Source organism: Silurus meridionalis, chromosome 25 (assembly GCF_014805685.1).
Source record: "Silurus meridionalis isolate SWU-2019-XX chromosome 25, ASM1480568v1, whole genome shotgun sequence".
Lineage (NCBI taxonomy): Eukaryota > Metazoa > Chordata > Actinopteri > Siluriformes > Siluridae > Silurus > Silurus meridionalis.
The window spans coordinates 250,861-265,000 of NC_060908.1; the positions used below are offsets into that span (position 1 = coordinate 250,861).

Here is a 14,140-nt window from a genome sequence, read left to right on the forward strand (position 1 = left end):
TCAGTCACTGCGCGAATATTTACTTATTTCTGATGAAACTTAGACACTGAAACTGACCTGAGATCAGCTCTACGCCCTCCCCTCCCCTCCCCTCCCCTCCCCTCCCTTCCCCCAGCCAGTCAGGCGCCATATTGGATTGTCGTCATTTCTTCACCAGCTGTCGCAGAACGTATCCCATCCCCCAACAGATCCCGCCTTTCGCGCTTTGTGATTGGCTGGCATTAGCGCGACTTCTGGAACCTGATTGGCTAGACGCATCCTTGAGATTTTCTTTTTGAAACAGACAAGGGGATCATCCAATCGTATTTGAGGGGTCGGGTTTATTGGAATGTAGGCGTGGTATGCTATAATGTAGCTTCTTGCGCTTGTGTTTAGGTTTAGCGTGTAGTTTACTCACAAGATGAACTCAAAGCCTAAACTGTAGGTCCGATTTACGACCACACGGCGCTTTAATCTGTTTATATACAGATATATTTCTTTTTGATCGTTTTCTCTGACATTAAGATTGAAGTTATTGAGCTTTGTGACGCGGTTATCTGAACTAGCTTCCTGCTAGCGGCGTTTTCACTTGAGCTTCTCCGCTAACCTCGGGTGAGTAGTTTAATCCAAAACCAACAGAGTCTCCAGTTTAATGTCAATATTATTGAGTTGTAGTTAATAATGATATGAACATATGAAGTGTTTTATGTGGAGATGTACATTGCTGTAGTGAGAGGAGGAGCTTAGCCAGGCAGGTGAAGATCAGCAGGCCTGCTCCAGGTTCCTCTCCAGGTTCCTCTCCTCACTGCAGCCAGGTTTAATAGTAGTTTATCTGTAGTGTGGAAATTGTGCAGTTTTAAATTGTAAATTTTTTAAACTGAAGGTTAAATAATAATGATAATAAACTAATGAAATTGTTTATAACACGTTAATGTTTGGTTGTCATGGTGACGTCTCAGTAAAACAGTATAACAATAATACTACTACTTCTTTCTCCATCACTCCTCCTTTGTTCCTGTAAGAACCTGCTCATGTCTTCTCGTCTCGACTTTCAGCTTTTCTTCACACGTGTCTCGTCATAATTAATAATATTTGTACTTTTCATGAGTTTTTTTGACTGTGCTGTGTTTTTTCTGGTTTCAGGAGCGTGAGCGTTGTGAAGATGGTAAGACCACACTCAGGTTCTCCTCGTTCCAGGCAGAGGTACTGCTTTGACTTGTTCTCTATTTCTGGATCATCTTATTCTGTGTGTGGATCAGCAGCTTAGTGTTGGTGTGTGTTGGCTTTAGGTCTTTCTCTGGTGATGGACACGGTGAGCACCGCGGAGGGAGAATGGGCCCTCCTCCGAGAGGATTTCGAGGCCCCCCAGGTAAGACCCCTCCCAGCTGGAGAGAGGGCAACGGTGGAGGACATTCTCCTTACCACAGAGACAAGAGACCTCCGATGGGAGACCCGAGGGAGAGACCACATGGACACTGGACACCTCAGAACCATGACAACTTCAGACCTTATCCCATGAATCAGGATTCTCATCGTGGCCGCAGAAGGTCATCTCCGTCCCGCTCGAACCGCCCTCCCCCTGTCCAACACCGCCACTCCCCTCACGAGCCCCCACCAGGCCACCACAGGTCTTTCCACGGGAACCACTCTGGCCATGTTTCTCCTTCTGCCAGATATTTCCACAGCCCTCCGCCAGACCGCAGGGGGATGCCACCACATAACAACACCTTCAGAGCCCCGAACCGATTCCAAAACTCTCCCCACCCACAGGAGAGGAGCTGGGGTCCTGGAAGGCAGCTAAGCCCCAGGGAGAGGCCCTTTGGGCGTCCGGCCCACAGAGGGCATCGTTGGAATGGCCCAGGGGGTTACCCTCACCCTAACGGGGATCCCCGACCCTCTGCCCCGCCTCAGAGAAAGCCCAGAGAGTTCCATGAGAGGAACTCGTATCCAGAGAGGTACAGGAATCATGGCTGACCCTGTGCAGGCTGGGTGATGGTGGTGATGATGATGATGATAATGGTAGAGATACAGGGGCAATATCGATAAACAGAAAAGTATTAGGGTGAATATTCAACACCACAGGGAGATAAATGTTAAGATCCTCATCCACGCTACACTTCCTTTACTTCATTTGTTTTGCTGGGGTTTAAAAGTTGCAAAAAAAAAAGGATAAAAAAAAAAGAGGTTCCTTTTAGAAGTCATCCAGTGGTTATGGAGAAAGTGTTGTATTATAACAAGTCCGTTTAATACCCTGCCCCTGGGGCATTCAGCAGGCTGGATGTAGCGTAATAAAAGTTAAGAATTGCCCCTAACCATGTGCAGCAGCAGGACCTGGCATTATAACCCACTTGTTTGTATTGTTTGTGATGGATATGCAGGTGGTCTTCAGACAGAGAGCCACGGAAGCAGCACGGAGACCCCCGGAGGGGCCGAGGGAGGGGAAGGCCCGGGCACCACGCCCCCGAATGGCCCCGTAGGGAAGGGGGTTACCCGTGCCCTCGCCTCCCTTACAGATCTCCTTCGTGGAAATCTGGTCCACCGTCTTCCTCCAACTCGTCCTCCAGATTTCCTCCTCCACCACCACCGCGGCCGCACGAGAGGCTTCCAATGCGTCCAATGAAGAGGAGGATTCAGGAAATGGGACGCCCAGCACCTCCTGAGCTCGAGCACGGACCGCCCAAACGCTTCCGTAGAGAGATGCCCTTACGCCCGATGCCTCTAAAAGGTTTTGGAGGTCGTGGCCTGTCCCTCAAGGACAAGTCCCGGCTGTTAAAAGGTCGCAAGTTCAGAGAGGAATCCGTGGCGAGGTTTAAAATGCCCCTGCAGAGGCCCAGGCCTCCAAACAAGATGCAGGATGAGGATGAGGAGGAGGAGGAGCACATGGGCGAACCCTCAGTACCTCGGCCTCGTAAGATTCCTCTGAAGAAAAGTGTGAAGAGGCAGCCGTCTCGAGACTCCTCATCAGACACGGACTCCCAATCTGCTGATGCTGAAATGGACTCCGAGACACAGGTGGAATCCCGGCGCTCTGGTCGAGCTCGCAGGTACGGTATCTCCCCTCATACTGTGGCAATGGCTGCGTGATGTTTAGAAGGTTCCAAGCTTCCCTGTTTGTCTCTGCCACTGCTTTCACCAAAGGGGCATCACCCTGTTCACATGAGAAACACCAGTAGAGGCTTCTTTACTCCTCACCTGAGTCTCCTCTAAGACGTGTAACCTTCTGTCCATGTCCAGAATATCCGACCTTAACGTTAACGTGGGGATTAATAAGGGGGAAAGTACCAGACGTGCCGTCTCGAAAAAATCAGTGTTTCATGATGTTTACCTGAATCATGGTCAGGTGCAGACACAGTGATCTCTCAAAGCTTATACACCTTCTGAAGGCCTCTCCCACAAAGTCAACATCATCTGTGCTTTTACCTGAACCATAGCTCAGATTAGCGAGGCTCTGCGTGGTTTAACTCGGGTACGGTTACGTAACGTCCTCCACCGCGGTGAGCCAAGTTCCTCCTCAAGGCGTTCCTGGAACTAAACAATCCAAGAATTTCATGGATGGCTGAAGTTTGCTTACATTTTGGCAGCAAACCTGCAATTCAGGAAAATCTAAGCAGAAGATCTCGCTGTAAAGAGGAGAAAATACTGAACCATTCCAGAACCTGCAGATTCTGTAGGATTCATGGAGACCAGCAAGACAACTCTCCTCCAAGAGTCCTACCAAACCATCAGAACCTGGAACTTCTACCATGTGTTCCGTCAAGACAACAATCACTTTCTTCTGCATCTCAGTCACCAGAACAACAGAACAGAACAACTTGTGCAGAAGGACCAGGATTGGAAGTTCTCACAGGAATGCCTTCAATCAACATGGGGTCCTGCATCTAACATGGGCTTGTTCCTCAGATGATCACTTCTGAAAATTGCCAAAACCACTCGTGGCTCAGATCATTTCTTCTAAAGAAGTCTGTAAAAAATCTCCAGCTGGTTCCTCTGATCACCTCTGAAAACATATACCAAAAACCCTTGTTGATCTTCATATAAATAGCTGTAAAGTGTTAAATGGTTCTTCAGCAATTTCCCTCTGAAATGTTGTTCAAAAACCAGTATGTTCCTCAGTCATTCCTCAAAAATCTCAAATAAGTGATTTCCTTTTGAAGAAATGTTCAAAGCCAGGCTCATTGCCCCATGACCCAATCCACCACATTCCTCAGATCAAAGTGTCTGAATCAGCAGTTCCTCTGAAGAAACATTCAGGAAAACTCTTAGGAAAAACCTGACATGTATCTGACTACAAGAAAGTTCTCATACGTATGGAGAGGAACAGCTGGAAGATACGTCTCGACCAAACATGGCTGAGTGAACCGTTTTCCCAGTCTCACCCCCGTGTGAAGGTTCTCCTGAGGTTCTCTGGAGATAACGATGACCTGAGAACATAATAACTGGATCAAACTAGAAACCAGGCTTTGGACCAGACGACACTAAAAACACACTTCCAGGAGGAGGATCAGGAGAGTGTCATGGATGGAGAAATGAAAGGATGATCTGGATGCGATGGTTTAGGAGAGATCTCAGATCCAGACCTCACGTTCGATTCGTCTGTCGATTTTTCACTTAGAGCAAGAAAATGGTTATAATCCCGAGCGAATGAGAGAAAACTAATCTACCAATTGAAACTGAAGCGTGGAGATGATGAGCTTAGTCTTTCTGTAAGTACCTCAGCAGTGATCCTCTCTAGTTCTTTGCCGTTGTTTTGATTGATTGATTGATTGATTAAAGGCTTTGTGATTTCACTGTTTATCGTCTGAACAGTTGCACTTGCGTTCACAGCCGAGGTACACGTGTGGTTTAATCTGATATTATATGAGCTCTTCTTCTCCTCTTCTCTTCTTCTTCTCATCTACTCTGTTCTCTTCTCTGTGTAACTCCAGACAGGAAGTCCTGCCAGTGCTGTTGGTTTACTTGTTGTTGTTGTTGTTGTTGTTTGTTGGTGTAACTCACTACTTTCCCACCCGGACCCTTCCAGCTCTTCACCTTTAGACCGCCAGCTGACCCACGACCTGGTGGTGGTATCTCACTGGGAAGCTGGAACTAGAAGCTCAAGTCCTAAAAGCAGCACATCCTGGAAAAGCCGAATGTCTCATAATAATAAAGCAGGTAAATAAAAAGAATAAATATTAAACATCAGTGTGTGTGTGTGTGTGTGTGTTTCAGTTCAGAGCTGAGGAACTTCTTATCGTTTAGGTTCAGGTCAGAATCTGGATCACCGCTTTGGGAACTCGGGACGGGAGCAGAAGCCGCGACGGTACACACACACACACACACACGCACACGTATGATCTAGATCTTTTTTTTATATACAGTGACGTAATTTTGTGGTGTGTTGCATCTCAGGATGATGGAAGGTCCTGGAAAACCGTTACGGAAACCTGGTCCATTTCAGGTAAAACATCCAGAACATCCCAAACCAGAACTGTTTCCTTTTGAGTGCACAGCTGAAGTGTGTGTGTGTGTGTGTGTGTGTGTGTGTGTGTGTGTGTGTGTAGAAACCCGGGTTCCGTCCTGCCCCTGCACTTCAGAAAGGTCCTGATGGTGTCTTCAGAAGACCCCTGATGGTAATTTTGAGCTTCAGTTTCATCTTCTGTGTCTTATTCCCCACACACACACACACAGGTTATATAGAGTGAATGTTTATTATTTATTTGTGTGTGTTCCTCCTCTAAGGCCACCATCCTCACTCGTCCTCCCTTCCACCAGAAACCAGTGTTCAGGAAAAGTCAGAGCATCATGACGAAGTACAGGAACATGCAGACGCTCCGGCACAAAGCCCCGCCCCACCCCCGCCAGGCCACCAGCTACCGCCGCTGGTGAAGTGTGTACAGAGAGCGAGTGTGAGTCCTCGTGCAACAGACATGGTTTTAGACAAGTCTCAGATCCGTCTCATTCAATTACACACTGCTGCTTTAATCCCATTCCGCACACACACACACACACCATGGTAATGTTCTAACCCTTTGATTTTTCTCCCCCAGATGTTGGAGTGGATCTCTGTGGATACAACTGAAACCCATAATTCCTCTGTTCAGTTCTTATACACAGATCCAAGAATCTTGTGGATTTCTCACACACACACGGTGGTGTTTTTGTACAGATGTTTTAGTCCTGTGTGTGTGTTAAAAGCTGACCTGATGATGATGGTGAGGATGAAGGTGCCCCATGTTGATCATGTCTTTTTGTTTTTTTGAAGCTCTTTGTACAGCTCTTTATTCCTCTACATTGTTTATAGAGATTTCAATAAAACTGGAACTTCATCACATGATTATTTATTATTACTGATAATCTGTACAGTTGATCATCAACCAGTGTGTGTACACACACACACACACACACACACACACACACACAGAGTGTACAGCACTACAGCCGGTCCGCTGTTCCTGCTCTCCTCCACGTGTCCATCAGCTCAGATAAAGTTCTCCTTTGATGTAACCCTGAAGCTGCTATGCTAACGTAGCTAACAGGAAATGGGTGTGCACATGCTCCTGTGTAGCACATTGTGGAGGTAATCAGGACACTGGAAGATGGTGTTTCTCCAGGAGCATGGATGGGTCACGCTTCAGCCTCACCCAGGATCTCTTGTTTCTCCTGGAAGTAGTTTTGGAACCAGGTGATGTGCTCCAGCTTCTGAGCAACTGTCAGCTGGTGGTTCTTGGAGAGTCCAGTGACCACCAGCTCCATGAAGTGTCTGATGGGGCCGTGCCGAGGAAAACCGTCCGCCAGGTGGCGCTCCAGGAACACGTGCTCATGAAACGGGACCTTTGCTTCCTCCTCCATCCCTAAAAAACACACACACACACACACCTCTGTGTAATATTACCCTGTGGTACTCAGTGTACAATATACAGGAACGAGTCAGTAGAGTACAGTGTGTGTTTAGGATCTAGAACCCTGATTGTGATTGGCTGGTGTCTTGATGACATCACAATGAGGTTATGATGTGATGATTGAAAGCCCCTCACCCGCCTGGTTGTTGACGGGGTACTGCCACAGCTTCCCCTCCCGCGTCCACACAATCATCTCCTCGAAGCCGTTACGAGGTCTCTGATTAACCGCTCGCGCGAGCTGATTGGCCAATTCAGCATCCCAGAGGGAGGGGCCTGGAGCACACAAGTAATGTGGAGATTTTATTTTGTTTACAAATAACAGAATTTATAATGCCCGTGATACGTGGGTTACCAGCATCCGTCTGTGTGTCCTGATCCACAGCACTGAAGATGTTCAGCTTCTTTGCAGTAAATGCAGAATTCCTGTAGCACACACACACACACACACACACACTGTAAATGTACACCTGAACATTAAACAGGTCCATGTGCAGGTTGTAGTGGTTGTTTACCTGCGCCGGATTTCCCCGAGCTCCCCCATGATGCCACGGTCATGTGTGTAGCCCCGCCCATCATCATCAAACCGAATCTGATTGGCCGGCCAGCTGTTCAGTCTCACTCCAGGCTTCTTCCCCACTTTCATATCAGCGATGACGTTCCTGAGGGGGGAGAGGAACACAGGAACACCACCACCCAAAATATAAATACATTCAATACAAGTACATTCCAGGCGGTTTGTGATGTTGTACTGCGTTGTTGCGGTGGTGTTGGTGTTGTACTGCGTTGTTGCGGTTGTACTGCATTGTTGCGGTGGTGTTGGTGTTGTACTGCGTTGTTGCGGTGGTGTTGGTGTTGTACTGCGTTGTTGCGGTGGTGTTGTACTGCGTTGTTGCAGTGGTGTTGTACTGCGTTGTTGCAGTGGTGTTGTACTGCGTTGTTGCGGTGGTGTTGGTGTTGTACTGCATTGTTGCGGTGGTAGTGGTGGTGTTGTACTGCGTTGTAGCGGTGGTGTTGTACTGCGTTGTGGCGGTGGTGTTGTACTGCATTGTTGCGGTGGTAGTGGTGGTGTTGTACTGCGTTGTGGCGGTGGTGTTGTACTGCGTTGTTGCAGTGGTGTTGGTGTTGTACTGTGTTGTAGCGGTGGTGTTGTACTGCATTGTTGCGGTGGTAGTGGTGGTGTTGTACTGCGTTGTGGCGGTGGTGTAGTGCGTTGTTGCAGTGGTGTTGGTGTTGTACTGCGTTGTAGCGGTGGTGTTGTACTGCATTGTTGCGGTGGTAGTGGTGGTGTTGTACTGCGTTGTAGCGGTGGTGTTGGTGCGGTGGTGTGTAAGGTAAGATGAATCAGGCTCCAGCTCAGATGATGGCGTGTGAGAAAGTCAGGAGGGAATGTGAGACTGTAGCAGGTCTCGTGTTTCAGGGTTGTGAGTGGTGTGTTCCTGATGGTGTTGCTGATGGTTCTGAGGTGTACTGACCCGATGTTCTGCGTCTCGGCTCGTCTCTCCTCCTCAGACACGGCCTCGTGTTTCCGCAGCTGCTTCAGGAGCTCCGACTCGACTCGCGAGCGATCAGGAAGTGTGGAGGCGGCGGCCGAGACTGCAGCAACCATCTCAGGACTCAGAGACTCGCTGAAACACACACACACACCACACATTAAGCCACACCCCAATACGGCAGACAGAAACTGCTGAATGTTGTGTGTGATGGATGTTATTTACTGATTATTAAAGATCTGCTGCCTCTCACCTGGGTGGCGCTGTAGCCTGCTGAAACATGCTGCTCGTGCTCTCCATCACCACTCGCTTCTGCTTCACAGCGTTCTCCTGTCCACTCAGACCCTTCCTCAGAGACTTCAGCTTGGTTTTGGTGGTTGTGTCCACCTTCATGGCCCCCAGCAGCTCCAGCAGACCCTGTTTTCCCTTCTTCTCCTCCTTCTTCTCCTCCGTCGCTGATCTCGGGTCAGACACTGTTATTTCAGCGGTGTTCTCAGGTCTGCTCTCATTCCTCGCTGCTGCTTCTTCATACGTCGCCTTCAACAAAATCTTCTCCGACTCTCGGACTTTCACTTCACACTTGTGTTCCTCATCATCGTGCTTCATCGTGGACTCCTCCGTTCTCTCTCCATCTTTCTTCTGCTCAGACCGTCTCGCTGCACTCGTCCCAAACACCCTGTGGTTCACTAAAACCCTAAAGTGAGCAGCCGAACAAAACAAACAGCACTGTTACTGAAACACAACCAGCAGGCTGGTCTTCTGGTCACCTCCTGGACCTGTGGTTCCTCATAACACCTCATGCAGAACATTATTACACCCTACAGAGAGCAGTGCCAGGAGCAGTGTTCCAGCACTGCAGAAGGTGGAGACGATGATGATGATGATGAAGGTAATTTAGATGATGGGTCTGGGAAGCTTTCAGGAGGCAGTAGATGCCTCAGGTTCTACTTCAAACTTGCAGCTGAACATCACAAATAAACTCACCTGAAACCGGAAGCGGAAACTCTGTCCGTACATTTCTGGAGATTCAGTTTTAGGTCACGCGCGTGAATTAACGCGTTTCTGCCCCGAGACAGAGAGAAGCACGCGCGTCTGTACATCCTCACTACTCTCAATGTCGCACACACACTTCCGAGTCCGGCGGCTTAAAGTGTCCGTGAACAACATAAACCGGGAATAAAGGTTCCGGCGTTACAGAGACATGCTTTATATTACTGATGCAGTTATTAGGGTGATATAAATTATACTGTATATATATATAAAAATATACTCTCATAAATAATCCAATCTCTCTACAGCCAGCAGCATAAACGCTGTGGATTTGATCCAATCTGAGCTGAAAATTGGAACAAAAGTGGTCTGAAGCCTTGATTTGAGATTTGGCACATCAGTAAAACAAAGGTTTAGTGATTAAAAGTTATATTTCATTGGAGTTTATTATTATTTTTATATTTAAGTAAAAAAGGATGTCGTGAATAAATGTGTGTTAATTTAATTAATTTATGTTTTATAATAGTTTTATTGATTTCTTATTAAAACGTAAACTAAACCACAACAGAGCCGATCAGTAAACACATTAATTATTATTAATATTAATAACAAAACAATAACAGTGTGTTGTTAAAATGAGAAAGTGAGCGTGTAAAAGCGAAAAACAAACATAAATCAGAGCGAGGGATTTGTTCTTTCAAGAAAATCCACAACGAGGCCCAAATCCACCAGAATTAATCCCGTTTGTTCTGCAAGTCATTTATTTCCAAAGGCAGAAGATTAGCTGCTTGTGCTGAACACATCTTAAAGTGGGTCCCTGTGGTGATGACCATAGAATAAATACATTTCAGAAGGGAAACAAGTTTAATCCTGGTTTTATTCTTCCATATAAACGTACTGATAGCTGCATTCAGATCTGTACAAACAGTTCTGATTTAAAAAACAGTAAACACTCAAATAAATCGAGTTCAACAGGAAACACACTGATTTTGATTGTGTTAATTCTTCTAAAGGAAGAAATTGGTGAAGGGGTTCAGATATTCATCCTGCTGAAGTCTTGTTGTTACAGGTGAGCAGTTGTGAGAGAATCACAGGGTATAGATGAGACTCGGAGATGTCGGAGATGTGAAAGAGACGTGTGAGTTAACGGAGAACATCACTTCAGGTTTTCCTAAATGTATTTTAGATCCAGTAAACTGACCAAACTGATGAAGTGTCTCCAACAGACCGGGAATGGACAAGTCAAGTTTATTTATTATTTATTCTATTGCGTTTTTCACAACAGACTTTGTCTCGAAGCAGCTTTACAGAATTAAAGAATGAAGGTGAATGATGTGTTTATCCCTGATGAGCACCATGTCAAGAGTCAAGAGGCTTTTATTGTCATTTCTACTATACACAGTACACAGTAAAAACGAGACAACGTGCCTCAGGAACCCTGGTGCTACACTAAACAACATAAAGCTACAACACAACACAAGCTATGTGGAGACTGTGGTGAAGGAAAAACTCCCTTAGATGTTATGAGGAAGGAACCTTGAGAGGAACCAGACTCTAAAGCAGAACCTCATCCTCATCTGGGTGATAAAGAGTGTGTTTCCACAGAACTGCACACTGCATTAATCACGCGTTCAAAAATAAATTAGTGTTAACACGCCATTAACTCGTAATAAACACTTAATTAGCATGTCATTAACACGTCATTAACATGTCATTAACACGTAATAAACACCTAATTAACACGTCATTAACACGTCATTAACATGTCATTAACACGTCATTGCCATGCAATCAACACTTAATTAACACGTCATTAACATGTAATTAACATTTAATTAACACGTCATTAACACGTCATTAACACGTTCGTTTAAAATCCCTACTTTTTTATTCCGTTTATCTAAATTACTGAACCGTTAAACGGAAGTGATTTAGACGAATCAGAGCTCAGCGTCTCATCCGGGAACTCTGGGTTGAATTCGGTGTAGATTAAACAGATTAAACAGATTAAACAGACTGAACTGTTTTCCTGAAGAACCGCGTCTTTAATCATCACCGCTAAATAAAAGCGCGAGAGCGCGTTTCCCCACCGCGGGGAATTGTGGGAAATGTAGTTTAATGTAGCGGATTTCGGGGACCGTAATGGAGTCACTTCCGCTCGCGCTGATGATGACGCAATCGCATGTGTGTGTGTGTGTGTGTGTGTGTGTGTGTGTGTGTGTGTGTGTGTGCTGCACGCGGTCCACGTGGAGTGATGTTTCCCTAATCAGCAAAGAAAAACAGGAAATTTGGTAAAATATAAACATCCGGGGATGAAGAGAGAAGATCTGATCTGTCCATCATTTTATAGTCATGCAACAAAAAACAACACACTGGGGATGATTTAGTCTGGAGTTTCACACGATTATCATCATCATCTTCATCTCTGCACAGTAAGTGTGTGTGTGTGTGTGTGTGTGTGTGTGTGTGTGTGTGTGTAACCTCTGACCTTCTCTCCTTCATCAAATGACCTTTGACCTAGATAAAACCTTCTGTTTTAGTATCTTTATAAATGATATAATTTTCTGTCTGTCTCACTCACTCACTCACTGTCTTACTGTCTGTCTGTCTGTCTGACTCACTCAGTGTCTGTCTGTATGTCTGTCTGATTAACTGTCTCTCTGACCCATTGCCTATCTGTCTGTCTGACTTACTTAGTGTCTGTCTGTCTGTCGGTCTGTCTGTTTGTCTGTCTGTCTCACCTTAGCTCCATTAGATACAGAAAGCTTCAGGGTTCCTGGTTGCCATAGCGATGTCTTCTCACCCCGGTGTGCAGGCCATTATAGACCTGTCTGCTGGAGCTGTAGGTACGAATCTTACTGACCTTACACTCCGGAATCTGAATTGAGAATCAGGAATCACTGACTCATGAGTCAAATTCATGATCCCCCCCCCCCTCTCTCTCTCTGTGCAGGAGGGATGGTGTGTGTGTTGAGTGGGCAGTCGCTGGACACAGTGAAGGTGAAAATGCAGTCGTTTCCGTCTCTCTATCGGGGTTTCCTGCACTGTCTGTTCTCCACCTACAAGCAGGTGGGCATCAGGGGGCTGTACCAGGGGACCACGCCCGCTCTGATGGCCAACATAAGCGAGAACGCAGTGCTCTTCATGTGCTACGGTTTCTGTCAGGAGGTGGTGCGGCGGGGGTGTGGCCTCAACCGAGACTCCACCCTCAGGTGAGACGATTGTTAGGATCGGGGAGGAAGAGGAGGAGATGAAGGTTATTTGGAGTATAGACAATTATATCTAAAATTCCTGTTTGTGTGTGTGTGTGTGTGTGTGTGTGTGTGTGTGCAGTAATGTACAGAAGGCGTGTGCTGGCTCGGTAGCCTCCTTCTTCTCCTCGTTTGTTTTGTGCCCTACGGAGTTGGTGAAGTGCCGACTGCAGGTGATGAATGAGATGAGTTCCTCGGAGAAGATCAGCTCCACCCACACGTACACGTTTCTCCTCATTTCTCTGCCTTATGTTACATCTGCATTCAAAGGCGTGGCATTTTCCAGTGTTGTGATTGGCTGCTTTGTATCTGATGAACTTTAATAGACAGTGTGAAGAAAAAACTCCTAACTGAATCACTGGTACAGCCACTGCAGGTTAGTGTACGACCTCTAGGTGGCGCTGCTGGTCTTTAACTGCAAATGTTTCCAGATCTTGTTAGATGTCGTAAAGATGATGAGATAAGATTATAATCTAAAGCGTGATGAGATGTGATGATGTTATGAAGTGATCACATGACACACAGAAGATGATGAGCTGCAGTTATTGTCTGTTTAATCCCTTCAGTGTCACATTCCCCCCTCTCTCTCTGTAGCTCAGTGTGGTCAGTAATAAAGTCCATCATGAAGGCTGAAGGTCCTTCAGGGTTTTTTCAGGGTCTCACTCCGACCATCGCCAGAGAGGTGCCGGGATACTTCTGCTTCTTCGGGGCGTACGAGCTCTGTCGCTCCACCTTCTCTAAACACCTGCAGTGTAGCAGAGACGACATCGGTACACACACACACACACACACACACACACACACACACACACACACACACACACACACACACACCGATAGGTGAAGACGTATTTTGAACATTGGTTCATTAAACTGTGTGTGTGTGTGTGTGTGTGTGTGTGTGTGTGTGTGTGTGTGTGTGTGAGTAGGCATGGTCTGCACCATGCTGAGTGGTGGTGTGGGTGGAACATGTCTCTGGTTGGTGATTTATCCGATGGACTGTGTGAAGTCGAGGATTCAGGTGATGTCCATGGCACAGAGTCAGGCTGGATTTTACAAAATCTTCACACACATCTTCAGGACTGAAGGCAAGATGCTCAGAAGAACCGTCACTTATACGATGTTATTAAGATGTTATTAACACTCTCTTGCTCCCTCTGTAGGTGTGAGAGCTCTGTATTCAGGTCTCACTCCCACGATGATCAGGACGTTCCCCGCCAACGGCGCTCTCTTCATGGGGTACGAGGCGAGTCGCAAACTGATGATGTCACAGTTTAACAGCTGATTTGCTCTTCCACCAGAGTGACTTTAATTTATCTCATTCATACAACTGTGCAGTTAAGGGGTTAGGGGCCCTGCTCAGGGGCCCAGCAGTGGCAGCCTAGTGGCAATGGGAGTTGAACTCATGACCTTATAATCAGAAGTCCAACATCTTAACCACTGAACACTGACGTTTCCGAAATAGTGTTTTTTAGCCCATCTATAAATTCATTATATTTATATTATTTTATATTTATATTATTTTATATTTATATTATATTATATTTATATT

General features: G+C 46.3%; 3 protein-coding genes across 4 annotated transcripts; 2 read left to right on the forward strand and 1 right to left on the reverse strand.

Moving 5' to 3' along the window:
- The first annotated feature begins 314 nt into the window (after positions 1-314).
- si:ch211-114c12.2 (uncharacterized protein LOC336578 homolog) lies at positions 315-6,289 on the forward strand. The gene is made up of 10 exons (XM_046839631.1): positions 315-591; positions 1,123-1,182; positions 1,269-1,934; positions 2,358-3,023; positions 5,000-5,130; positions 5,218-5,278; positions 5,368-5,416; positions 5,520-5,588; positions 5,698-5,864; positions 6,006-6,289. The coding sequence occupies exons 2-9, from the start codon at positions 1,142-1,144 to the stop codon at positions 5,842-5,844; spliced, it is 1,830 nt and encodes a 609-aa protein (XP_046695587.1). The 5' UTR covers positions 315-591; positions 1,123-1,141; the 3' UTR covers positions 5,845-5,864; positions 6,006-6,289.
- Positions 5,918-12,200, reverse strand: mrps31 (mitochondrial ribosomal protein S31). Of its 2 annotated transcripts, none has more exons than XM_046839641.1 (7): positions 12,079-12,200; positions 8,601-9,041; positions 8,330-8,482; positions 7,370-7,516; positions 7,210-7,280; positions 6,993-7,130; positions 5,918-6,809 (listed from the first exon to the last, which is right to left on the reverse strand). In XM_046839641.1, the coding sequence occupies exons 1-7, from the start codon at positions 12,087-12,089 to the stop codon at positions 6,583-6,585; spliced, it is 1,188 nt and encodes a 395-aa protein (XP_046695597.1). In that variant the 5' UTR covers positions 12,090-12,200; the 3' UTR covers positions 5,918-6,582. The 2 variants fall into 2 exon arrangements, with proteins under 2 accessions (XP_046695597.1, XP_046695596.1); XM_046839640.1 differs by lacking the exon at positions 12,079-12,200 and adding an exon at positions 9,332-9,502.
- On the forward strand, positions 12,084-14,063 carry slc25a15b (solute carrier family 25 member 15b). Its single transcript, XM_046839657.1, has 6 exons — positions 12,084-12,183; positions 12,291-12,549; positions 12,671-12,808; positions 13,183-13,358; positions 13,518-13,676; positions 13,752-14,063. Exons 1-6 carry the CDS (start codon positions 12,129-12,131, stop codon positions 13,871-13,873), a joined length of 909 nt encoding a protein of 302 aa, XP_046695613.1. The 5' UTR covers positions 12,084-12,128; the 3' UTR covers positions 13,874-14,063.
- The last annotated feature ends 77 nt before the right edge of the window (positions 14,064-14,140 follow it).